Here is a 26,949-nt window from a genome sequence, read left to right as displayed (position 1 = left end):
AGATGGGGTTATTGGTGGCTGCCAGGACTTAACAGTAGCAGCTGCCTTTCACTGTCCGTTACTTGTGCCCACAATTCTTTACTGACTAACTTTTAATCCTGATTCAGCATTGTGCGTCAGTGGTATCACAGGGGTTAGTAACTGGTGGAAAAGGGGCAGTATGAAGTCTCCAAGCAGCCTGTGGCGAGATAGGTATGTATGTGGGAGCCTCACAAGTAAAGCCCTCAGCTGCTGGGCGCGGTGGGAAAGGATTCCTAGACCTGTAGGCTTGCTAAGACCGGATGTAGATAGAGGTGTCCTTAGGAGCAAATGAGTAGTGTAAAGGGCTGGCTGGTAACACTGCACTTCTGAACAGAGGTAATATGGCTTTAAAGCCAGAAGTTGTATTTCCTTGCCCTTCCCGAAATCTGTTCCTGCAGAACATCAACATAAGAGGAAAAAACCCCAACGATGAGCTCTTTGGAAAATCCTGTCCCAAATGTTTTCAGCCTGTGGTGCTTCTACTTCATTTGCAGGAAGCTGAGATACTTTGATTTTGGTGCTTAACTGCTCTGATTTCAGAGTATCCCAAAAATTGTACTTGGTTTGGGGGCTTGTTCCTGGAAACAAGGCTGCTGTGTAGAAAAAAGCAGTTAATATCTAAGGGCTTTGAGCCAAAAAATCAGCAGCACAGTCCTCCTTGAACTCTCTGGAGTGAGTCCTATGTGACAAATCCTTGTATTTCCAAGCTAACTGATGACTATGGACCACTCAAGGGAAAGCTGCTTCCAGGAGGGGCTGTTTTGCAAATGTATTTTAATGGGGGTGTGGGGGGTGTGGAATGGGATATCAATAAATTGTGGAATCACAGAATCACAGGTTGGAAGGGACCTCAGGGATCATCTAGTCCAATCTTTCTAGGAAGAGCAGAGGCTAAACAAGATGGCCCAGCACCCTGTCCAGATGATGCTTGAAGGTGTCCAACGTGGCCGAGTCAATCACTTCCCTGGGGAGATTGTTCCAATAGGTGACTGTCCTCAGTGTGAAAAATTTCACTCTGGTGTCCAATGTCTAATGTCTTTGCTGGTGGCAGAGTAGTACTGTGGTGATGCCACATCACCTGCAATTTCCATAGTGGCTAAAAATATTACTGCCCATTTTAGTTTTTCTGAGGGCTCTGATTTTTTTTAAAAAAATGCTGACTGAACATCTCTCTAAAAACCATGTCTTGTTCAGGTGCCTGAAATTAGGCACGCAGGAAATGTGGAGGAATTTACATTTCTAGGCTCCTGCCATTGCTTTGGAAGGAATTCAGAGTGACGCAGAGTATGTGCAGTCTTGCACTGGGGTGTGCCATGGGCTGCTGAACAAAAGCCTTTTTTTATCATTTAGCAAATGGTGTTCCAGTTTGCACAAGTGTCTTACGCCATTTCAGCATCATCCACCACTGTGCACCATGTTGCCTAATACTGTTGAGTCCTCAGGCAACTGCTCCTCTATCTGTGAGGAAAGCAGCGGTTTAAGTTGGTCACAGACTTTTAACTTTTACCTTCCTTGGTGCTGCAAGGGTGTGTGACGTTCTTTGATTCCTACTCATTCTGGTTTCAGAGAGTCCTAAAATTTGGGCTTGATTTGAAGGGCTGCTCTGTGAAAATGAGCAGCCAGGGGCTTTGAGCCAAAAATCAGTTGTACCCATTTCACGAAGGTTTTTCTTGCTCTGTTCTGCACTGCACCTGTCTCTCTGTTCTGGTAGAAATGGTGACACTTGTATTTTGTAGTGCCTTGCTAGTACGTGCGACCTTAGCAAAGTGCAGTCTAACAGGACATGCAGGCATGCACTTAACCTTTAAGCAGATCAGGCTGCTCAGCACTGGTCTGAGAGTGCCCTGCAGCTTGCAGATAGAAGCGTGGGGCTGCTCACTCAGCAGTCCTTGGCCTGGCTTGGTTTGTAGATAAGAGATCGCATAGCGCCTCTGAGATCTCTAAGGAGAGTGTGTCAAACATTTGGTCAATATTAGCTTACACAAGCCATGAGGAAAGCCCATCTGTTGCTCAGTCTGAACTTGCTCCTGAGCTACGTTTGGTAACTAAAGACACTGCAAACTCTGTAAGAGGAAAGTACCAAATTCAGTGTCCTGCCTCTTTGTGAGTCACAGCATTACCCCACTGCTCCCCTTGCAGATCTCCTTCAGTTCATTCTGCTTTGTGTGTAGTTCTCTGGCACGGTAGTTAATCTGGTTATGCTTCTTCCCTCAGTGCTGGTGTGATCTCTCCTCCAGGGCCCTGAGGGCACCAAACCACTGTTTGCCTGTGTGCCTCTGGAAGTCTCTGCTGTGGTTTAGTTGTAGCATGCACAGTCACAGCAAGATTAGTGTTTTGTTTTGGGTGTTTTCCTGGTAGCCAGCAGAATAGTTTTTTCTTTCTTGCCTGGCACGGACTTCAAGGGGGTAAATATTCTGCCCTGTCAGATTTGCTCCAGCTACCCCTGTGTTGAAAAGCCAAGCGTGTTAATGAGCAGACAGCTGTTGGTGTTTTATGGTGCTGTTAGGTTTCTGGTGTGTGGACCTGTTATTTTGACCAAGCAACTAGTGAAACATTAACTATAAGGCTGGCCATTTCTCCTCATCCTCCCAGTGCGTTAGATCTGGAGAGAGCCCCCCGCACCCCTGGTGTGGCCCTGTGCAGCAGCTGGTCCACAGGACGGTTTTGTCTGTTCATGGCTCCCTCCCTTGCATTGCAGTGCTGCTGCCTGTGGCACAAAGAGCTGATGTCTCTGAAGCAGAAGGACCCATAAGGGCACATCCTCCTGCAAGCAGGTTTCCAGCACTCTTGCAGATCGTTCACTCATGGACTTTATCCTCTTCTCTTACCACTTCTGTCTTGCATCATTCCCTAAGCTTTCATTTCTCACAGAGGTAACTCGGTACACTTGGGAAGCATATGTGCATTCATTCTTACTGAAGTAAAAACCTGAAAGAACATCCCAAGGGAAGGTCTCAGAGTTTGAGTGTTCTTTGTCCATGGGGAGAGTCTTTTTGCTCTGGAGGCTACAACCCCTGCGTGATGTTGTGAGCCATAGCCACCACTGCAGTACATGTGATGAGTCATGTCTCCAAAGACCTGCATTGGATGAAATTACAGTTCAGATCTCCCCTGAGGGTTTCTTTAGTCAGCTTCATGGTCACAGAAGGAGATTCTGCTTTTCTTCCCTGTGATCAGAACCACTGATTTCCCCCTCAGCCTGGAAAAGCCCTAGTTCTTCAACCAGAGGAATAAACCAACAGAAGATTTATTGGGAGGAGAAAGAATTTGGCCTTTCACTCCTCTCCCCTCTGCCTATATGCACATTTGCATTGTCACTGGGAATTCTGTCTGCTCTGGTCACTTTGTCCAGGAGTGGCCATGTAGTTGCACAGACTCCTGTGTCATCTGCAGGGATTCTTAAGTAAAGGAATTAAAAAGCGAAAAGGTATAATGGCTTAATAGAGTTCTCATGTTCTCAAACTGGAACAGTATGGTGCTTGGGGAGTTGAGTGCAGGTGCTCTGAGAGCCAACTGACATTGAGTTATTTTGGTTTTACAGTGGTGAACTCGAACAAATTACCCTTTGGGTACTTCCCAAGGCGAATGTTTGTTGACTCAGTTCACAAAGGAAGTAAGGATGTGCATTTGCTTAGGAAAATTATTATCCAAATCAGTGTTCTTTTGAAACAGTTGTTTGACTGAATACCAAAAAGCAACAATCAGACGCTTGCCTTAAAAGACCTTGGCAAAGCAGTGAATGATGAAATCATAAATTTCTTCGTTCTTAACCCCTCAGAGCAGAATTATCTATATTTGGATTTCTTTTTTCAGCCCCAGAGAGGAAGTGAATAAAGTTTGCAAATGGTATTTGGACCAAATGCAGAGAGTTCATCTGTGCCTCTTACATGTAGCTGAACTAGAACAGCATCCTGAGAAGCAGGATGCTTTAGGTCTCGACTCGGGCCCAAACAAGATTGCTTTCTCTCCTAAGGACATTTAGAAGAAAAAAAAAAAGTGAATGTAGAGCTGGGAGGTTAGATGTTTGGATTTCTCCCTGTCAGTATCAAAACTATACGAAGGAAGCCTTTTAGGCTCATTTTAGCTCCAGATCCACTCCCATCATTGGAATGTCCAATCTATTTAGACTGAAGGTATGCAGGGCAGGGACTGCTCCATCACTGTTGCTATTCCCATCTTTGAAGTACTTCCTAACCATTCCAGAGAAGCTGCTTCTCCTTGAGTACCACGTCTCTATCTTCCCTTCTTTCTTACTTTCACTCAGCACTTTTCACAACCCTTAGATCAAAGCTCCTCTGCTCCAAGACCGTTCTGGATGGCAGGGCTGCTACCTCCGCTTTTGTCCTTGGGTGAAGTTTGGCAAGGACTTGTTCAAGATGTTTTTCATTTTTGAGGCACAAAGTTAGTTTGTGGCTGGAAGAAATGCTGTGTAGGAGACTGTTCTTTTGATCTCTTATGTAATAATCTGAGAGCAGTGAAGTCTTCCATGGCTTGCCTGGGTACTTTGAATATGATCTCAGTGTTACCAGATGGGTACCTGAGTGTACACGCTCCTCTCCCGAGGGGGACCAGAGCTCTGATGGATGGCCAGAGGTCATCAAACAAGTCTGTACTGGGTTTCAAAACTCAGATTTGTTATAGTCCTTGGTGCAGTGAGCCATCCCCTTTGCTGTCATTGTTTCCCTTTGTACCTGCAGTTTACCCTTTCCTTTCACCTCTAGCTGGTTTTTTTTAGATATCTTACAACTAGCTTGAAAAATTCAGTGATCAGTTGAATAATAACAGTGTTCAAGCTATGCTAGTGCTCCAAAATCTTTGTGGGGTCTGATCCGGCAATCTAATTTCCAGTGGATTTAATGTGGTATATTGAATCCGTGAGAATCATAGGGCTGATCTCCTGGAGGAAAGGGAAGACGTAGGAAGCTGAGCTATTAGATCACTCCCTGGGATTTTCATTTATATATTTTTTTTTAACTCTTTCATTTCATTTCCCTGGATGGGTAGGTTTGAGACCTTCAGAAGTATTAAAAAAAACCCACAACCCTAATTCCTAATCAGGAGTGCCAGGAAGACACATGCTGTGGCTACTCTCTTCTTCCCAGCCATTCCATGTGAACTTGGGGAAGGCAGACTGGCCTGGCAAGTGGCCTAACTCTTTGCTGTTGATGACACCTCTCCAGCAGCAGCAGCAGTGTGTGGGCAGAAGGATAGTTTCATCATGGGGAGGAGGAGGAGGCGGAATGCCTCACCTTTTGTTTAAGCAGAAGCATCTTTTTGGAATGCTATCCATTTTATCGGTTAGGGCTTGAACAACGAGCAGCCAGGAGAGGCTGGATATTGTAATTAACACAAGTGGAGGCAGGCTGCTGTGCCTGCCTGCCTGAAGAAGAATAACCTGTTGAATTTGCTAAGAGCTATTGCTGTGAGGACAAGAGCTACAGTTACTGGGAGTACAGCAGCCACAAGTGCATGAAGTAGCTGCTTCAGAGCTATGCTGTGGGGAAGAAGCAGGGGCTTGGATATTGGACACTGGCTGCCCATTTGGGTTAGAGCCTCCGCGTTTGCCTCCTAAGCCTGGGGAGGAAGAATACGCAGCCCGTTCGCTTTTGGTTGGGTCAGCCAAGGATGGCTGCCCTCTCTCAGCACTTGAGGATCCTGCTGTGGAAGAACTGGCTGAGTGTCAAGAGGCAGCCGGTGAGTGTGAAAACAAAGTAGTAGAGGAGAGGGATCTGGAAATGACAGCAGCTGAGGAGCAAGAGAGGCACTGCAGCAGAGGAAGGTCACAGGATTAAAATAGAAATATTTTGAAGGCTGGTGATAGAGGCAGAGGGAAGGAAGGGAATGGCGTGGAAGTGAAGGTGAGTCTTGCATTGGAGCTCTCGTGCATGAGGCCTCAGGAGTCTAGGCTGAGTACCACAGATGCCACTGTTGTTTCCTCAGGGCAGTGGTCTGTGCAGACAAAACCATGCATGAACTCATGGGCAGACCTGAATTAAGGCTGCAGTTCTGTACCTGGTGCTGTGTAAGCAGACCCCACAGTCTGTGTACAGCCTCCCAGGAGTCCCTGGGACTTGGGGGCAATGGAGGGGGGTGCTCTTATATAGAGCCACTTGTAAAGGATGGACAAAGAAAAAAGTAGCTCTGAGAGATGTACGTAGGACAGATTTCCAGTGCAGTACAGTGTGCTGCAAAACAAACACCCCAAATAGTCTTTCTTTCTGAAAGATAAACTATTTCCAGCAATGTCCAATCTGAACTGCAGCAGCAGCATCAGGGAGGCAAATGTTCTTTTGGGTGGTATTGTGTGTCCAGGCAAAGTCTGCTCAGTAGTTTTTCTGGTTTCAATACAGCTGCACTCTAATTTCAGCAGAAACATGCTGCAGTTCATGGGCTTGTATTGCAACTTATCCTCTTGCTAGTAATCCAAATGTGATAGTTTTTAAACTTTTTTGTTGAATGGAAGCCTTGGCAGGTGCGGAAAATGTTGACGGAAGAGAAAGGGCAATGGAGGGTATGATATGAGGATGGAGCAAAAGGCCTTGTTATCACCACATGCTTCTGCAATGTCTGTTCTTGCCTGCCCTGTCCTGCCTCTTGGTTGTGGAGCCTGATTCAGAGATGTGCTGAGTTTATTTGACTCCTGATCCTCCATAGGAGCTGCAGACACGCTGTGCACCGTAAAGTAGCATGTCCTTCACTGGGTCTAAGGATACAGAACACTTTTTCTGAGATGCAGAGGAATCCCAATAAATTAAAAATTTCTCAAGAGAAATTGTAACAGCACTGTTAAAAGCAGAAGTCTTGGGTCTTTTTCAGCTCTTGTGTACCCAGAGTAAATGCTAACCTAAGCCCTACCTGTACTTCTGACCATACACTCTCATTGCTTTAATTCTGGTTTCTTGTGCAGTTCAGATACAATTCTGTAGAATTTAAATGTCAATAAAAATAAAAATCTGGCCACTACTTATTATATGGCAGGCATTCCCTGCAGCCCTCCCCTTCCCAATTAGGGAGCTTGCTCAGTCTGGAGAGGGTGTGGGGAGGGAAACCCAGATATCTGCTCCCAAACACATCCTGATTTCTCTGTCCTCCTGCTTATGTTTTTTTCAATCTGTGTATTTTGACTTCATTTACAGACTAGGCTTTTAGAAAGCTGGGGTTTTTTTCAGCATGCTTGTTTTGCAAGGGAAGCATTCTGTTGTGCTTCTCAGTTCCTGATAATGAGTGAAGGTGGTTCCTGCTGCTGTAGTGGTTCTGGCAGCCCTTGCCTGGGCTAACAGGTATGTCATGGAATAGTCTGACACCAGGCAGCCCCTGTTCCCCCCCACATACTCAAGTGCTTTCCTGCTCTGTTTATCAGCCTCTCCAGGGCTGGCAAACACATTTGCTTCTGCCTTTTGCTTTACACTTTATTTTCTCTGTGAGCTCTCTGGAGAGTCCCTGGAGAGACTGCCTCTACCTGTGTGGCATGGGGAGGGCTACAGCTTGCTTGACTGTCAATTTATTGAAACCAGCTGAAGCTCTGCATCCATGGCCTGGCAGTGCCTCAAGACAGGTTATTATTCCTGAGAAAGGAATGGTCATGAGTTTAGGAGGCAGCCTTCTCAGGAGCAAGGTTTGGCCCGCGATCCAAGGGGAAGTGAAGAAATCAGTGCCTCTTGCGCCTCTGTTGCTTTCCATCTTTCACTCCTAGGCAGCTTGGTTATTTTAAACAGAGGCAGGAGAGAGAAAATGTGACATGTCCAGAGATACTAAGTAAGGTCTAAGCAATTAAATCTACTTTTTAGCAGTGAAATAATCCAGCAACCAAAGGATTATGCAACCTATATTACAGCACAGTGCCTAATGTCCCGAGAGCCAAATTAAGATGGGTTATGGCTCCTTTCAAGTCAAAGTGTTCCACCTGCAATCAGTTTGGCCACTGTGGTTGTCTTGTTTTTGTTAACTAGAAATGCCTGGAACAGTGGGAATGCTGTTATGTTGCAACTGATGTACCCAGCTACTATTAAATCCAATTAAGACGAAGGAGAGAGATACTAAGGGAAGAGCTGTCTGGAAAGTGGGGAGAAAAAGCACCATCTTAGCTCCAAAGGGGGACCTACAAAGAATTCCTTGAGTAGAAACAATCTGTACTCATGTCTTCTCCCAAGGTTATGACAGATCTCTTGCCCTTCCTTTAGGGAGCCTCTGACTAATACCAGTTTCTGTGCTCTTACCCCATAATTTTACTTTAGCCTATGCGGTACTAAACAAGGAGGATATGCTAATAATACCATTTGCATGTGAATTAATCACAGTTAAACAGTGTGTTTGAGGAGTGATTATAAGGAAAGCATGTGATATAAAAATTATAAAAAGATGTTATTTTCAGAGATTAATCTACTTATAAATGGCAGTGTATATATAAAAGGCGGGAAAAGTACTGTCTGTAAAAGCTAAAATGTTGCTGAATGCTGAAATTATAGGAGTACCCTCTCTGAAGGGACGTGTGGGGAGGTGCCTTGTGGTTTGGTGTCCGTCAGTTGCCTATTTTGGGGCGTGAATCTTGCTCCTACTTTAATGGCTGTGTCATCTCCTCAGGGATGATAGGGATGGAGTTGCTGTAAAACAACCATCTTTAAGCTGAATTGCTCTCCAGGATTTGTTTGTTTGGTTTTATGTTCCAGTAAACGTTACAGGAAATGAAAGCCACTGTTATGGGCTTGGAATTACTTTGGAAAAACAGTTTGGGGTAATATGTGCTGATCTGAAAAAAATAGCAACACAACGACGAAAAAAAAGGGATTATTTTGAAGAAAGACGTCTTTGCAGTTTCAAAAATTGACATGAAGATTGCACAGCAATTTTGCAGCACAGACTAGTTTGAGCCAAACTACTGATGGATGGAAAACTTAAATCTAGTAAGCACAGTAGCAAGTTAACCACCTAGTGCAAAAGCAGTTGGTTATTTGAATAACTGCATTTTCTTAGCTTACAAAACTCCAAGTTTTGTAGTTTTAAGACTGAATTTGAGCCTCCAACCTAGATTGGTTTACTACACTAGATGATTAGCAGATTGTATTTTCTTCATTCTAGTCCATGGAAACAGTCAGCTCTCATATCAGAGGCAATAGCTCTATAAATATTCATGTTTTTTCCACTGTACTGGGCCAATTTTACATCATCTCTTCCATATCAGCTCATCCATGTGGTCTGCTACAGTCTGGAAATGGAAAGGTGCCAGGGAGTTAGGATGCTGGGGTCAGAACCTCATATGAGGGATCCTGGTGATTGGTGTTCAAGTACGACTTCTCCAGTTGACGAGTTACACGGCTCCATAAACCCCTTCCCATACCATGCTTGAGCTCCACATCTTGTAAACAATTACTGTGAAAATCCTTTCTTTCAGCTCGACTGTGAAGCCGAACTACTGTTTGTGAAGAAAGTGAAACTGGGTGGAAAAATGCTGTAGGCTTGTCCATTCACTTGTCACACAGTTTAATTTTGAGATACAATCAAATCAAAGTCATCTTTACCCATCATTTGGGCAGTGCCATTGACTGAAAGTGAAACTGACGTTTCACACTTGAGCTCTTTTATATTTTGATCAGTGCGTCCAAAAGTCCTGTACTTCTGAGCGTGCTTTTACAATTACATAGCACTGTCTCAAAGCTGTTTAAACACTGTCCCCCATAATTATCAGCCAAACTGAAACACGGGAATGCTTGTGTTATTTCCAGGCTTGTTATTTGCTCTTGAAATCTAATGTAGTTTTTCTTCTTGCATGGATAATACTTGGGGTTTAATAGTATGCATACCAGGACAGGCGTGATTTACAATGCATCCTATAACTCATTTAGGGTAGTACTTGTACATTCCAGACAAGCTCTGAGACACATCAATACAACAAACATAACCAATATCTTTTCATTGCTGTTTTATAGGTATGGTCGTTCATTTTAATTTCCTGGCCTGTGGTTGTTTTCATAATCTTGGCCATTATCCGTCTGAAATTCCCTCCAGAACCACAACCAAACTGTAAGTAACTGGTTTGTTTTTACATCTCTGGGATTTAGTTCTCATTTCAGTGACTGATGTGTTAATTTGATGTGTTTTGTTACTTTTACAAATTTGTTTCTTCATAGTTTCCAGTGGAGATTTCCTGGGATGCAGCATGCTGTAAATAAAATGTCTGTGTTCCTCTGAGGTTGTTTTCTGTGGTTTTTTTTCAAATCAGTCTTATAATTAGAAAACAACTTTAAAGAACTGTCTCATCAAGATGCGCTCAGATACTGCTGTTGTAGGGAGCAATATGAATTTACATGATAAATTGAGTGACAAGAGGGCAGCTGGGGGAGATCTTCCTCAGTAAAATGAGTAAGGGCATAGACTTCAAGTGGGATTATGAAGGAGAGGTAACAAACGTGAGGTTCATCAACATGAAAGATTTTACTTTCCGTGTGCTATAGGCAAAAAGCACCTATTTAGGGAGCTTGCTACTAAGGCTCAACTGAAGACTGGTAACTTGTTTGTCTCCTGTGACCTGATGGTGTATGTGAGCCCTTTCTAGCAAGTGAAAGAGCAGCAATTTAGGTGGGTGAGTAGTTGGTGGCGATAAATAGGTGAAGAGTTTACACAAGGTCATTCTTGCTTGCAAGCCTTGCTTCTTGGGTCTGGAGAACGTGTCTACATTTCAGATCATGGGTGTGCTTGAATCTGCTCTAAAAATACTTACACTGATTTAGTGTAAGTAAGTTCACAATAAGCATGTCCCTAGCCTTGGCCACATTTGCTCATGAAGTTATATGGTAAAACAGAGCAAGGAGTTTATCCAGTTGGAAGCCTTTTTCCCTTAGAAAGTGTTAGTTTTGAGTAGGATCAAATCCCTGATTCTGCTCTCTGTGGCCTCACGAGTACAGTCCCAAGGGAGGGGAGAGGAGTGGGTGAAAGGGCTGGGCACCCCGTTTCAATGATGGTCTGCCTGTGTGTTGGGGGAAATCAATCATGGAGCTGCAGTCTGTTATCTGCTCATTAGAGGGGTTCCTTGCCCTTATCACAGAGACCCTGAAAGTGTATGCAAGGTTCTTGCTTCATGTTGCACATCTAGTCTGCTGAATCACATCACGTGTTGCAGCACAAAGCTGTGCAGAGAGCTATTAGTGAGAGACATAATTTCCCAGCACAGGGTAGAAATATGCCCTCGAAAATTACCCTTACTAAAAGATTTGCAAGGACTGATTCATAGGAAAGAGACCACTGTGGATGACACGCATTAGGCTGTCATCGACTTGACAAGAACAAAGTCCTGGCACAGGGAATGTTGGATTTTTATATTTGGGGCAAGGAGATTGATGCAGGGGGAGAAGATACAGACTCCAGCAGCAGTGATGACAAGCAGGTGGCTTCCAGAGTTCGTTGGTATCAGATGTGTAAAATGTGGTTCTGAGGGATCAATACTTGATGACATGTACACACTGGAAATGTTTGACCCAGTGACGTGTGTAATTCTCTGATTAAAAATTCTTTGTTTCTGTATGATGTTTGAGAAAGGGCCACGTTCTGACGAATATTGGATATACAATTAGGACAGGCTGCAAGCTCTCTGGGACAAGAACCAATCTGACTAAAAGTTCATGTGCCTCATTTTGTAGACAGGTATGGAAAGCCAGAATAAGTGACTTTCTGAAAGGATCATAGGAAGTCTTCAATGGAGAAGGACATTCTTGGTGTAACAAGGTGGTCTATTACCCCCAAGCCCATCTTCTGTGAACAAAAGGCCTCTAGGCGTATTATATATTTTAAGTTCTCCCAAATTCCCTTGAACCAGTTGGAGCAGGCAAGATGGGTCACTTTGTACTTTGTGAGAAACCCAGGTTTTCCAAGTGTGGAAATGGCAGTCCTCCCACGCTGCTCCATTGGTTGTACTTCCTGTCCCTGATAAATCAGATAAGAGGAATGTCAAGAGAGGCTGCTGGGTGGTAAAATATTTATGCTTTTACTCTACATGGCTATTAGTTTGAATGTATATTTATTTGGAGCATGTTTGCTCTGGATGGTTGTGTCTCCAAATTAATAAATTGGAAGGAATGTTTTTAGGAACAGCAAGTAGTTCCATTGGTTGTGTTTTGAGAAAAGTGGAAGATTGGGCAGTATCTTTGGACTAGTTCCCTTTTCTTCCATAGGTGAATTCTATTTTGGGACAACTCTCAGTAAGTATGTGAGTAGGTGTCTGTCTCTCTTAGAAGTGGATGGTACAAGTCTCTATTGCAAGAGAGGGTTTTTGCTGGAAAGTAATAGTTGTGTATTCTTGTGATCTAGATTATTCAGAGACAAACTAAGAATCCCAGGGGGATGGAGAAGAACGTTAACCAGAGAATAAAAGAGCTAGTTTCTGCTGTTTTTCTAGTTAAATAAGAACAGCCACTTGATGATTACCTGCTTCTCTTTTTTTGACACCTGGAAAAATGGATCAACTTTTTGCTTGAAAAGCAACAGAGAAATTGTTTGGGAACTTCCTGACAGGAAAAAAAAAGGGTGGGTGGACACATTCAGGAAAACTATTACAGGACAGCCTTTTTTGTTCATTTTGAACATGAATAAAACCCACTTTATGCTGAATTCCAGTGCCTGCCTTAACAGACACAATCATTAAGTAATGACAAGTAGCTGTTTCCAGTTCTGCTGTCAAGAGATTATTGCAGGCAGGCAAAAGTCAGGCCACACAGAATCAATGGCACAGAGATAGAATAAGCTACTCACATGCTGAGTTTTGAAGCCTTAGAGAAACCCCACAGAAAATCTCAATCTGTAAGCTTATTTTATATATTCAGGGCCACAGAAATATAATAAAATCTATTATTTGCTCAATTAAAACAGCTCAAATTCAATACACTAAGTTCTTCTGAAGGACATCTAACACACATTCAATAGATTGAGGATTATGTAGAGAAATTACCTAGCAAATATCCATCAAGAATTAACAAGTGGCAAAAGCTTCCTGCAAGAGCAAGTTGCTTGCTTTTGAATTATGTTGTGTAGCACATAATGCAATGGGAGCTTGTGTCAGACTGAACTCTGAAGGTAAATGACATGCCAAATAAATGTCACTAGTCGAGAGGGTGCTCATAGGAAAACAAGGAGCTGAAATACATCTCATATATAATTTTCTTCACAACTAAATCATCTATTATCTAAGAGGGAAAAAAACCCCACCTCTTTTTCTTCCAGGCATCTGTTTGATGATGTATTTCCAGGTCAGCAGATATTATTGTCAGGAGAAATGAAAAAGAGATTTTTCTTTCTCTGCATACCCAGTTCCTGTGATGGTCTGAGAGTCTAACCACACAAAATCCCCATCCAACTTACTATGCATGTCACAGTTGTGGCTTTTGACGTTTTTATTATAGCCCTTGTATTTGCTAGAAGGTATAGGGATGTGGTTTGTGGCGTACATGTGGAATAGGAGCCTCTGGATTGGAAGCATGAAAGCCAGTGAACTGGGTTTGATGGTATCTTCCAGGATTTTGTGCCTGTATTACCTGTTTTCTAGAGTGGGTAGGGACAAAAGTCCCTTTCCATCACTGCAGGTTTTTGCAAGGTATGGGAATTGTAAATGAGATACAATCTGTCCCTCAGGGCTCAACCCACTCAGTCTACAGAGAAGCCCAATTACAATCCTTGCTTTAACTAGCACCGTCACACCCTGTCACGCCCTTCCCGCCTGATTTCTTCCTTTTCTCTTCTCCTCCTCTCCCCTTCTGTCTGTTTGACCTCATCGTTATTTTCTGCAGAAGCTCTCTTGGGTGTGGTTAGTTGTCCACACATTCAGAAACTCTGCTCTTTAGTGCTGTGGAGAAGATGTGGTAGAAACCTTGCTTTCCTGTTAGAGCCAGGGCTCGGGCTCTGGCTCTGCTCCTTCTGGCTTTCCAAGGGACAGCCAGTGGGCTGCAAAAACTATGCCTCATTCACTTTTATTTGTCCTTCTTCATGAAAGGAAGCTGTTCTCTCAGGTCTGGTCTTAAAATCCACCAAATTATTTCTGCCAGGGAATTTGTTGCCTGAATTCTTCTCAGTGAAGAACATCTTATCCTTCACCTCTGCCCAGAATTTCCACCTGGATTTCATCACCCCAATGGAGACGCCTGCAGGGTATATTGCTTTCACTCAGAGATATTCACTCAGAGTGCTCTGCAAGACTGCTCTTTGCAGCCAGTATTCTGGGGGAATATCATAATAGTTGAGCACTAGATTGTTTGCTGGTACCAGCATAGCTGTTTAGGTCTAGTTTGGAGCCAGAGTTGTGTGGCACAGAATCACAGACTGGTAGGGGTTGGAAGGGACCTCTGGAGATCATCATGTCCAACCCCCCTGCTTGAGCAGGCACACCTAGAGCAGGGGGCACAGAAACGTGTCCAGGTGAGTTCTGAATGTCTCCAGGGAAGGAGACTCCACAACTTCCCTGGGCAGCCTGTGCCACTGGTCTGGCACCCTCACAAGAAAGAAATTTTTCCTCATGTTCAGGTGGAACTTCCTGTGTTCCAACTTGTGCCCATTGCTCCTTGTCCTGTCATTGGGCACCACTGAAAAGAGTTTGGCCCCATCCTCTTGATACCCACCCTTCAGATATTTATAAGCATTGATAAGATTCCCCCCTCAGTCTTCTCTTGTCCAGTTTGAACAAACCCAGGTGTCTCAGCCTTTCCTCATAAGAGAGATGCTGCTGTCCCTGATCATCTTCATAGTTTTGCAACACTATATAGGAGCAGATACTCATACTCTGCTCTCATTCTTACCTCTAGTGCTCCTGGGAGAGGGCCCTGGAGAGGAGGGTCTCTGACCTATACTCCATTCAGTGTGTTCAGTAGCTAGGATTTGAACAGGTCCAGAATTGGTTGGAAAACATCAGTATGAATCACAGCACAGATCTGAGATGCCTTAGGAAAGAGGCTGTGGTTTGAACCTGGAGACAGAGCTTTCCTGTGACTTCTGTGCTGAGCACTATTATGCTGTTAGAGGTAACTGAGGCACAAGTTACCCTGGTTAGGGCAGTGTCAGAAGAAGAGGCATGGTGCTCTATGTAGCTTAGAAGAAAAGGATAAATGCAGATAGTATCCCCTTTCCCATATTACTGGGAAGAGGGATAAGGCAGCCAGTTGTGACAGGTGTGAGGTATCTGTTGTGCCAAGCGAATATCAGGCAGACACCTGTGTGTGTCTCTGCCCCTCTGGCTGTTGCTATAGTGTGCTAGTAGGTGAGTTCAGGGGTCTCCTGCACTGTGGCTCTGCATAACTAAGGACCTCAAACCAGTTTTAGCTCTGACATTTCCCTGCCTCAGTCCCAGCATGTTGCTTTGATGCAGAAACCCTTAAAGTCACTTTGTCCCACAGTTACAAAGACTGTGAGCTGGGTTAATTCTCAGGATGAGTGATGGCTGTGGCTGCCTGGATACTCGTGAGGGCAGATGGCACGGAGCAAGGTGGGCCACAGCATTATCCTTCCTCTGAGATACCATTCTGGAGATGAGAAGGCTCTGAGAAGATGCTTGCACTTTAAAAGAATTTGCTTCATAGTTGGGGGGATCTGAACTCATCTCTTTTCCCAGTAGTGTGGAAAAATTAATAGGTTCCCATGCTAATTACTGGGAGTTGAGATGGTGACTGAGCTACACAGGCCACTCCATTCATTTGGATAAGTCATGGATATTTATGCAAGGCATAATCCACCCCAAGGGTTCAACCTACTCTGTAGACAGACAAATGCACGTCAGACTTCCAGCTCTCCTTCACCATTTGCCTGTAGTGGAGCAGCCCCACTCCTCATTTTCCTTTATATTGCTTCATTTTCCTCCCCTTCTTTTCTGTCAGTTTTCTCCCCTTTTCTTGACAGCCCAACACCAGATTCTTGTCTGTGCTCAACTTCAGTGTGCTTAGCAAAATAGCTTTATCAGGTCCCTCCTTGCTTTGGTATTAACTTAGTTTTGTTTCATTTTCTTGTGCTGCTGTTGTGCCAGGGAGCAGACTGCCATATAATGCTCTGGTTTATTGAAACAGTGCTGAAGGGGGCTATGAAATATACTAATTATCCCCACTTTTGCTGGAATAGACATATATATCGATCTCCTTAGAAACATATGCAGTGCCCAGCCATACAGTTCCCTGCCACTTGCCCAAGCTTTCACTTAGCCCAGAGACTCATAGCCTAAACAGAGCGCTGTGATGCCTCCCTTTTCATAAATCTCCACACCTCCATTTCTTTCTACGTATTCTTCTGCCCCGTGAAGTGTGACAGAAGGATGTTTAGAGTTGGAGACGGGAACTCCTGAGTAACCAGTGTTTTTTTCCTCCTCACTGAATTACAACAGGGCCTTGGGGCAGTCACTTAATTCTAATTGACTTCCTGAAGCATCTCAATCCAGATGCTGGGACCTAGAAGTGCAGAAGTATTTTTCCAAAGGTGCTGAGCAGTTTGGCTTGGACTGAAGTCAGCAGTTGTTAATGTCTGTCTTTCTGGAAAGGAGGTCACTTTTGTTTAAAGAATCTAAACCTGGACCCTAGAGACTACCTGGAGGCACTCGGCATTGAAAGACATTGGTTTAGTAAACACAGCTTTTGTGCAGGTTTTTTTCAAGAGTCTAGATACGGATTTAAGCTTTTAGGTTCCAGCTTCTTGCTGAGAAATGTTCTGACTCTCTTCTTAGGTCCTGTTTGTGCAGTGCCCTGCTGCTCATACAAACAAGAGCAAGTTGGCTGTATTACAAGACCAAGTTAGCCTTGTCTGCATCAAATGTTGCTTTAAAAAGTCCTGTAGCAAAAAGGATTAGTGTACAGTTCCTCCTCTCTCTTGGTGTGTTTGTGCTTCAGGCAGTGGAGCATCCCTCCACAACGCAGTCAACCTGCAGTGCAATCCCTCCCCATCAGCTCTGCCCCATGGTGCGGACATTAGCTCTGTCATTTCCCCATCTTGACCTGAATTTACAATACCTCTTCAAAGGTTTCCATCTCCCCTCCTTTGTTCTTTGTGTTTGGTTTGGGGGTTCTTTCTCTTCCCTTTACACCTGCTTTTTCTCCCACTCCTGTGCAATTTTTACGCTCTCTGGTCTTTATGATCTATCTCCCTGATCACTATGTGAACCCAATGCGTTCATATTCAAGTGCTGATTTTTAATTTATTAAGGAAGGGGGTGGAAGGTGAAGGTCTGTGGGCGAGCAAAACTAGCTTGTCTAGTCTTAATAAGCATGGAAGTAGATGCTGTCTGCTCTGGGCTGGTCGTTTTATTTGCAGAGCCTGAAATGCTCGAGGGAAGAATTAGGCAATGAAACCCTTCCTCCATTGGGGCCACCAACACCGGGTGAGTCTTATAGTGAGTTGTCTGCTGTTTCAGTCTCACTGTCGTAGGCAGACAACTGAGGACATTGTGTTGTTGGGACACTCAAGAAAACAAGGGTGCTATTGCTGTAGAGATGAAAAATGCAAGCTCTCAAATCTCACCCAGCCACACTGGGCATCTGGGGGGGCTGAACGGAGCTGTCTGGGGCCCTGCTGAACTTCCATTTTGAAAAATAGCAAGCTGAGTAATGGGTGTATGACTTGCAAATCAGGGTAGGTTGCGTAGTACACAGGTGAACTGGTGTATGTGTAATAGCCACTCACAACATCTTCTTGTTACCTAATGATTTGTATGGGGAAATTAAAAAAAAAATCAAATTAGAGTTGAGGGAAGGAGGGCCAAGGATGACACTGCTTAAGGCATAATAGGAAGGCAGTGGGGGAATGTGTGTGCTCCAGGGACTGTGAGACTTGGACTAACACCAGATTGTCATAATTAACGTGTGTGGTGCAGGGCCCAGCTGGCAGGTTTCCCCATGCTGCATGCCATCTGGACCTGTGCTGGTATGTGCAGGCAGCAGTACATTGCACCGTGTGTATTTGAGCTTTCTGTGTACCACCTTGCAGCATGATGGAGTCTTGCAGCAGAACAAAAATTACTCTGGTATGATAGATACTGAGGCTGTTTGGTGCCTTGCAACTTCGGCATGAGCTCAGGGAATCTCTTCTTTCAGTGCTGTTTGCTCAACAGGTGAAATTTCGAGGTAAATGGCAGTTCTGCTGGCTGGCTGGCCAAAAATAGGGTGAAAGAAATCACCTGCTAGCTCCAGAGTGGTTTTAAAAATCAGGTTTGTGATATGAAGGGCAACAATGTAGGGACAGTGCAATAGGGAGTGCAATACTGAACCATTAGAACAGCTCTTAAGTATGTGTTTAACCTGAAGTCTGAGTAATCCCATTAAAATCAGTAGGACTAATCACTGCTGTGCTATGGGCTTTGGATACACTGAACAAGGTTTGGGTTGTACTGCCAGGAACGGTAACGCTTACTCTCCTCGCCCCTGTTTTTTGGCAAAAAACATGGGACTGGTGTGACCGTTGATCTTACAGATGTGAAAAAGGTAAAGGAAAGTCTCAGCTGACACTTGCCTGCTTGTCCTGTTCCCAGTAAAGACCTCATTCCCAGGTAACAAGGAACATGCAAGTCCCTTTCTCCAGCTTCAAGGTCAGGTGTGAGTCAGAGTGCATGAATGTCAGTGTCACAGCAATACAAGTGCCATGGCAATTAAATATTCTCTTTTCATAGATAAGGGATAGGCCAGCTGGCTATTTGGATTGTTCTCCATGTGTGTAAAAAATACCGTGCTTCAAAATTAATCTTATCTTATTGATGTGATGATCGGGTTTAGTTTTTGGAGAGGGATTAAAAGTCCTAGTGTTATCATAAAGCTTTCTACAAAAGGTAAGCTCCTTAAGTTGTTATTGATAAATAGATGTGAACAAAGCTGGAAATGGGCAGTTGCACATCATTGAAGAGAAACGGTATTGTCATCATGTCATGAAACAGGCATGTTTGTCTTTTTGACTGTTCAACAAAGCAAAGGAATAAAGTGTAAAGTAATGCTGTGTGACTATGGGAAAGACTAGAAAGGAAATGAAAAGCTTGTGTGCGCACACATCTAAATATCTAAAATAATTAGATATTTTGCTTAGAAAGTTGGGAGGAGATCACCAGTAAATATTTTCATTTTAAGTTTTGTGACTTCTTAGAGAAATATAGCTTACAGCTGACAAACAGTCAGAATTGCCACTCCGGGCTAGACCCACTGCTGCTGCTCAGGGATGACTGGGAGAGTGTGTAGGAACACAAGGCACAGTGTTCCCTCTGCTAGAAAAATCTTTAAAGGTTTAGAAAAATCTTTAAAGGTTTATGGTTTCTTCAGCCAGAAGCTGAAGGGGTTGAAGCCAAGTGATCATACTTAGTAGCCACTGAGAAATCTATTTTTCTGTATCTGTCTAATTATTTTTTAAATTAATGCCTACTTTTCAGCATACACTACCCTGTGGCAGTGAGTTCCACAACATTTTAGTGTTTGTTGCAAAAGGTACTTTCTGTCCCGTTTGCCTGCTTACCTCATTATCTCATTGTGTTTCTTTCTCTCTGTACTGTAAGGAATGATCATTTACTCACCTTTTTCATTGCTGGTCATGATTTTATTTATTTCTCTATCAAACCACTTTTTGGCTGACTTTTTCTTTGCTGAAGAGACTCAGTTATTAAATGTCTTTGATTTATCAATGATTGAATGCATTTTCAGTTAAACACAATACTTCCTAATGAAGTCATTTGCTCATTAATGCCTTTAATTCATCAGTGGAGGAGTCGAGATCTGTATGGATTTTTTTTATGAACTAGGGAAGGAATTAGTGCATATACATGGGATATGCAGTATCAGAGTGTGTAAATCTGAAGCCAAGAGAATTTTTTCATGCCCAAGGAGGGGTCATGATATGACACTAATCTGTTGCTGGATAGGAAACAGAACAACTCGGCATGCTTTTTAAAATTAATGGTAAAGGAGGAAGAAAATACAGTTAATGTACCCAAATTTATTGAAGAAGTAGCCATTCATAATGGGAATCCCACATCTTTGATATAAATAAAATGGAATGTACATTTTGTCTGGTTTTGCAGCACTAGGTAGGAAACCCTGAAACCAGAAATACAGTGTGGGCAGAAAAGGGAGAAGGAATACATGGGTGATATTTTGAAAGCAAAAGGTATGGTCTGTGTAGCCCCATTATACTGAAGGGGATTTGCACATTCAAATTATGGGGCCTCAGTGTAAGTGGTGTCTATCAGAGTAGCAGAGCTGAGACTGGGGAGTCAAGGGAAAGAAAGGTACTGTGCACATTCAGTGAACCAGTTGCTAGTTTACATGAGAGACCACTGGTTGATGTAAACCAGGGTGTAACCTGTCCTGGATGCAGACTTGGGTTTATACCCTTGTTCCATGCACAGCCGTAATAATAAATACAAGCAATGATAACCTGAAAATACTACTTATTTACTTTCCTTTACTCTGGTGTGGGTAATAATGGCTACTATCATCCCAGCATTTATGCCCCTTGGGGCAGGCAGCCCTCACTGCCTCAGGCTGAAGGGGGTGACAGCGGGGGGCCGTGTTCATGGTGCTGTGCCTGGCTCCGCTGAAAAGCCAAATTCCTTGAACTGAATGGTCAGACTCAGCTGGTGCAAATGCCTGAAACCTCAGTGCAATGAAAGCAGCAAAATCAATGTGGCAACATAAAACATGGTCCACTTAGGCTTAAACATTCCAGTCAATTTCAATTAATCTTATAGATCATAGCGAAATAGTAATTTTCATCTTTCTTCTATGACATTTATTATTACCCTGACATTTTTCATCGTTATTATACCAAGCACCTTTACCTGAAGAAAACAAAATGTTTTGCTCCTATTGAAGGAAAATATGTTGGAATTTACAACATTCAGGGAAGTAAAAGAAATTCATTTTCTTCATTTTATTCCGAAGGAAAGCAACTGTGGAAATGCCAGAATTTCTAGTGGCATGCACATATTTATTATAGGTGTCTTGTGCTTATTATTACTGTTGGGCATGCCTTATGTTTTTTCAGCTCTTTCTTGGAGATGTGGCTGGCCTGGCTAGATGCTACGAAGCAGGGAGAAGCAGCCAGCCCATGCAGCGCTGAGCCCTTGGCTGCTTCTGCCCTTTGGGATGCCTGTCTTGTTTTCTTCAGATTTGGTGCTCTTCTTTCAATGGTGACAGAAAATCAAAGCTCTCAGTGAGTGGGAACAGCAAAAGCCTCTGTGCTTGGGATGCTGTTGCTGGCAAACCCAGAAGTCAGTCTTTACTAACACAATACAGATCTGGGCTCAGATTTTGGTTGCAGACAAGTCAATTTGACAAGAAACGTGCTAGTGACCTGTCAGCTCAGACATGGGGCAGCAGTGGGTGCAGTGATCACCCACTTGGCTCATAGGCACTCTTGGCTCGCCACTCTTGGCTCATAGGCAGTGTAGCGAGATGTTCCAAAGGTAACCGTAGTTTTAGGAAATTAAGAGGTTTAAAGCTAACGGCAGTGGGGATAATGAAAAATTGTATCATGTGTTGTGGATCTGCTATATTGTGTGACATCATGAAGTTGGGGACTGCAGGCCTAGGGAAATCCATATTCCTTGGTTATGGCATTGCCATAGACTTCAGTGGGGGAAGGAGCTGCATTCTACAGCATGTGGAAGACTGAAGGGATTTCCTACAATAGAAATACTGCCGAAGTCACTAATGGTGATAAGTGTTATGTTTCAGATTGTGAACTATTCCCATAAAAGCACTGTCCTTTAAAATTTGCAGAGTATTTACAACTTTCCTTCAATAATGTTTCATAGCTAGTGCTTATGTTTTGTACTAATGTAGTTGTTGTGCTGGATAAATCTCAGCCAAGGGAGGGACAGGTAGTTACAAATGTCTCCTGAAGCATCGAAGGGAGTCAGGAGCCAGGTTTCTTCCCGGTTGTCCTTGCAGTGGTGTGCAGGCCAACACAGGTAATGAATTTGTATGTGTGGGCAGAGCAGCCTATGCGGTTCCATGGAGTCACGTATCCTTGCCATGAGCAAGGGGATGGAGGCGGGGAAGATGGAGCAGGGAGCACATTAATCTCTTGACTCACTTTCTCATCAGTAAATTCCTTCCTTTGCAGGGTGAGAGGGAGTTAGAGGAAGGAGCTCTGAGGCTACACTATGTTTGTCTGGGACTTGGACTCCCAAATCAGCCATGCTTCCTGCATGGTACCTTACGCTCTGGCTCTGCTCTGATCTTAGGCACACCAGCAAGAGGCAGCATCGTCACCTTCTTGCAGCTGCACTGCTCAGCTTCCATTAAATTAAGCTGTTGGCCTTTGTGGCTGCTGAAGGACAGACCTGTCACCACTGCCTGGCCACCCTGTTCTTGGCTTGGTGGGGCCAGTGCATAAAGAAGGCAGCATGCACAGTGTAGCTTCTTCAGCACCATCAGCTTGCCACTCAAGAAAGCAAGGGTGGGATCCATCTCTCAGCACTAGGTGTCTGTGGAAAGGGTGCCTGCATCTGAACCAGGTTTTTAAACTTCCTTTGGACTTGGTGAAGATCTCATCAATGCAGGCAGCAGAGCCAACGTAACAATTAATTTCGTCCTGATGTATAAGCTCTGTGCTTCACACAGAGCACAGTTGTGCTAGATGTTCAGGGTTAAGTACCAGCATAGGTCTAATTTACACCAAATCGGAATTTGGCCCAGACATTTCAGATTTTTCTCCACCATAGCCTTTCTTGAAAAATTTATTAATTCTCTAACTGCTCTCAGAGTCCGGACCTCTTCCAGAAAAGTCCTCTCTGGCATCTCCACTGCTTTTGTGCCAAGAACATTGTGGGGTTACACCAGTTCACCCCTGCAGTGACTCAGTGATGGATCAGGCCCCATGGGTTGTAACCAGGTGCCAGCAAACTGCTCAATATCTGATGCAAGTTGGCAGAGCCTCACTGAATACCTCAGCTGCATTGGGCCAGTGATGTTTTCATAGGCATTGTGCCACCACCATGAGCAGCAGCACTTGCAAATCATAGAATCATTAAGGTTGGAAAAGACCTCTAGGATCATCAAGTCCAACCATCAGCCCAACACTGCCATGTCTCCTAAACCATGCCCTGAAGTGCCACATCTACACGTCTTTCAAATACCTCTAGGGATGGCAACTCTATGACCTCTCTGGGCAGCCTGTTCCAATGTAAAGAAATTTTTCCTAATATCCAATCTAAACCTCCCCGATGCAGATTGAAGCTGTTTCCATCTGCAGAAATGGGAGACAGGGACATACATCTCACCCCTCAGCACTGGCTGCCAGCATCACAGGTCACCAAGCAGATGGAAATTTCAGGTCATGAATTCCTGTCTATTTTTCAGACTGCTGTTTCAAAAGAAAAGAAAAGAATGAGCTGATATCATCACCTTGTTCTTACACTGTACACCTCACTTGTGATACAGTAACTGATTATTTAATTGTCTGCTTAGTTCAAAGTGTACCACTTTTGAGTCCAATTTTAAAATTTGTTACTGCTACTTGCATCTCAAGGAAGTGTCTTCCCCAGTTCTGGATTCAGCAAGATCTCTTGCATAATTGTCTCTAAAAATCTCGCAACTCTCCAGAGACAAACAGTGCTCCCTGAGCTCCCAGCCCCATCCTTGTGTTCCCCACTCTGCTGTCCACTTAGGAGTTAGACATCTTTAGCTGCTCCAGGTCTCCTAAGAGACATGAGCTTAGTTCCTGGCCCTGGTTATCATTGGTAGATGTGGATGGCTGTGGAGGGTGTAGCTGTTTCCCTCCTAGCTCCTACCTGTCTCACTTCATTGTGTTTATGCTCTTCATCCTGAACCTCATGGCTTCCCAGGTCTTTGAAGTTGCATTTTGGTAGAGACACTGATAAAATTAGGTCTGTGGTGTGCATTTTTTGACTGGGGTGTGTCAATTTTCTGCATAGGAATGAGGTTGCGGGAGATGAGAAGGAAGATGAGAGAAAAATGCCAGTGTGTGCAAAATGCCTTTTTGCAGGGTTGTAATTGGTGATCTCAAAGGGCAAGTGTCCCGGAGATGGTGGGGATATTCATACAAAGATGCTTCCAGCTTAAAGTGCCCTAAAGTTTCCTTCATGGGCAGCAGACTTAATTACACCTCAAAACCTTTAGAGTGGCGTATGTTTGGTCCTTTGGCCCCAACACCAGAAGGACTGCCTGCACAGACAAGACAGATCTTTACTCTCCTTGGTGCTCTGTGATTACTGGGAGCTGGCTCGGCCTGCTGTGTAATTCCCGGTGGCCTGGGGGATGTGGTGAGTGTTAGGGGAGCTTCCCACAGCAGGTAGAGCTCTAGCCTTCTCCCCTGGCAGGGTATCTCCTTTAATTTTCTAGGGCAGTTCTCTGCTGAGGTATACAAGAGAGTCACAACATTCAAAATGGGTGCCTTTGACTCTGCAGGTCTCAGCAGTCCTCTGTGCCGGTTGCTATCTGGCCCAAAGCAGCAGGAACTTCCATGCTAAACCTAGCACTGCCATCCCCTTTGGAAACATCTGGTTTTTTGACCACTGCTATAATTAATAAATGTAGTACAAATGTAGTATGGTGTCCTTGTTGGAAAGGTTAGAGATAAAGCTGTGCCTGGGCAAGAGTCACAGGTTGTCTTTGGAGACTAAAGAGCATGGTAATCAATTATCACAAGCCTGCCTGAGGGCCTTCTGTAAATCTGGCTCCTTTCCGTAGTAGAAGTAATAGCAATGTCCTTTGCCAGGTAATTTTCCAAATGATTATTTTAAATAATATGTTGCTATGATCCAGCAAAAGGGTTTTGAGATTTATTAGAGCATTTGTTCAATGAGAGGAAAAGCAGCCGGTGAACTCTGTGGGCTGGCAGTAAGCAGCACGGGGCAAGTGGCACATAAAATACTGAAGTCTCTAATTGCTCAGGTCCACTCTGTGTCTGCAGAAATGGGAGACAGGAACATATATCTCACCCCTCAGTGCTGGCTGCCAGCATCACAGGTCACCAAGCAGATGGTACAGGAGCTGCTCTGAGATGGTGGGAGCCATGGAGGGGGTTGTGGTGATAGATAGCTTCTCTCCCTTCCCTGAGCAGGTTTGCACAAAAAGCAAAGGAGGTTGTCTGGTTCTGGATCTGTTGCCCCTTCCTGTGGTAAAAGCTGAGACAGAGCCCTGTTTTAACAACCTGGCTTAAAAATGAAACTTCTGGCTTTGCATAGAAGCTCATCCAACCAAGCCTTGCAGAATATGCTCTTGTGGGTGCTTCAGGTTACTCTGGCCACGTGCCTGCTTTTATTTTATTTATTAAAGGCAAAATTAGGATATCATAAACCTAGGGTGCTTTTGTCATTTCTTGCCTGTTTCTTGCATTTTGGAGTGGAATATCTGCAGTTGCTTTGGGACTGACAGGTACCTTATAAACAAATAGCTTGACTCTTTTTCTTGTTAAATAGCCTTTCATTACTTTGTCAGTGTTGAGGAGGGGCTTCTAGTGGGATTTGACAGGTGGTGCTGCCAGGGTGGAGTAAGAAAGCCTCAGTGAAACTGTGAATCAAGCCCATGGCTTGAGAAAATAGCACATACTGATAGAAACACATGGCAAAAAAAGTACATGTCCACGTCATAATAATGGCATTTTCTTTCTCCTCCTTCCTGCAGGTTATCTTGCACCCCGAAACCTTCCTAGTGCAGGCTTCTTCCCATTCCTGCAAACTGTGCTGTGTGATTCAGATGCCAGATGTAAAGGCACACCATACACACCAGAAGACCTGCTGCCAAGACTTAGTGACATCTCATCTCTCAGACCGTAAGGGAATCTGAATATATCTGGGTCTTACAATCTGTAAAGCAAAACTTGCTTTGAGGTGGAAGGAGCAGCCATGAATGTGTGTATGTGTACGTGTGTCCGCAACAGGTATATCTAAGATACCTGTTGTAACAGATACAGTCTCAGATATCTGAACACATAGAAACGAGAATGTGGGGTGCAACATGGGATATTTAAAAAATGTTCATATTAGGGACAGCTGTCAGTAATGTGTCAGTAATGGGGAACATGCTACTCTGAGGCCTAGCTGGTTAATGGAGAGTTGAAAATATGGGCATCTCACATACAAGGTCCCTGGTTGCTCATCTTTGCTTTCAGGGGAGAGGCTGCTCCATAGTGGCTATGTCAGAGCCTGAAAATCTCCCTTGGCCAGAGATTAAGAGTCTGAAGAGCTAAGGTGGGGTCCATGCCTTCTACCAGAGAGCCCATCAGGCAGGGTGGGGGATCCTGGCGTTGGCGGCTCCTCAAAGGTCCTCTTTAGTCAGTGCAGGGAGACTGGCATTTCCTGGGCCAAGTCAGTGGCCAAGGTCTCTCTGTTGGTTAGGAGTCTGGATGACTGAAGTTACGCAAGGAGAATCCTAATCAAATTCAAGGTTGCACAGCAGAAGAGGGCAGAGCTGCACAGAGACTGGATGCCTGGATTCACAGCTCTTCACTCGTTTCCTCAGTGTCATTATTTTTCCCTGGGCATGTTAAACAATGGTTAATTGGTGGTATTGAAATGAAGAAATGGGAACTTCTAGTGCCAAAGCTGGAGGTCTTCCATGGGTTTCAATAGCTACAAATCCTCCTTGCTTTCTGTTTTTGGTTTCTGTACAGCTGTTTAGGAAATAACTGTGGTTTTCTGCCAGCTGAAAATCAAAGGATTTGGCCAAACTGTAGCTCAAGTCATATGAGTTGTTAATAAGCATCTTGACCACTGTTGATACTAAAAGTTGGCTATGTGAATTATCACACCACTATGTGAGTATACCTATCCGTGCATGGCCAATGTCAGCTTTAGAAATATATTGTATTCTACAAAAATTAAAAAACCAACACCCAACTATTAAGTAATCACAGTAAACCTAGCAGGATACAGCAGAGTATAAAACCTCAGCGGAAGGTTGACTACATAGGGGAAAGCTCCAGAAGCCAACATGAATAGATGCAGCTCTGCATCAGGAGCAGAATCACCATGAGTAAGTT

At 44.0% G+C, this 26,949-nt stretch overlaps 1 protein-coding gene across 1 annotated transcript in view; it reads left to right on the top strand.

Moving 5' to 3' along the window:
- The first annotated feature begins 5,608 nt into the window (after positions 1-5,608).
- Positions 5,609-26,949, top strand: part of ABCA12 (ATP binding cassette subfamily A member 12) — an 88,420-nt gene continuing 67,079 nt past the window's right edge. The window contains exons 1-3 of the mRNA XM_075094070.1: positions 5,609-5,715; positions 9,945-10,038; positions 25,593-25,740. Of these exons, the coding sequence (XP_074950171.1) occupies positions 5,647-5,715; positions 9,945-10,038; positions 25,593-25,740 (311 nt within the window). The 5' untranslated portion in view covers positions 5,609-5,646. The remainder of the gene's footprint in view (positions 5,716-9,944; positions 10,039-25,592; positions 25,741-26,949) is intronic.

Source organism: Phalacrocorax aristotelis, chromosome 5 (genome assembly GCF_949628215.1).
Source record: "Phalacrocorax aristotelis chromosome 5, bGulAri2.1, whole genome shotgun sequence".
NCBI lineage: Eukaryota > Metazoa > Chordata > Aves > Suliformes > Phalacrocoracidae > Phalacrocorax > Phalacrocorax aristotelis.
The sequence above is the reverse complement of the archived record's forward strand: the minus strand, read 5'-3'. Positions and strand labels throughout refer to the sequence as shown.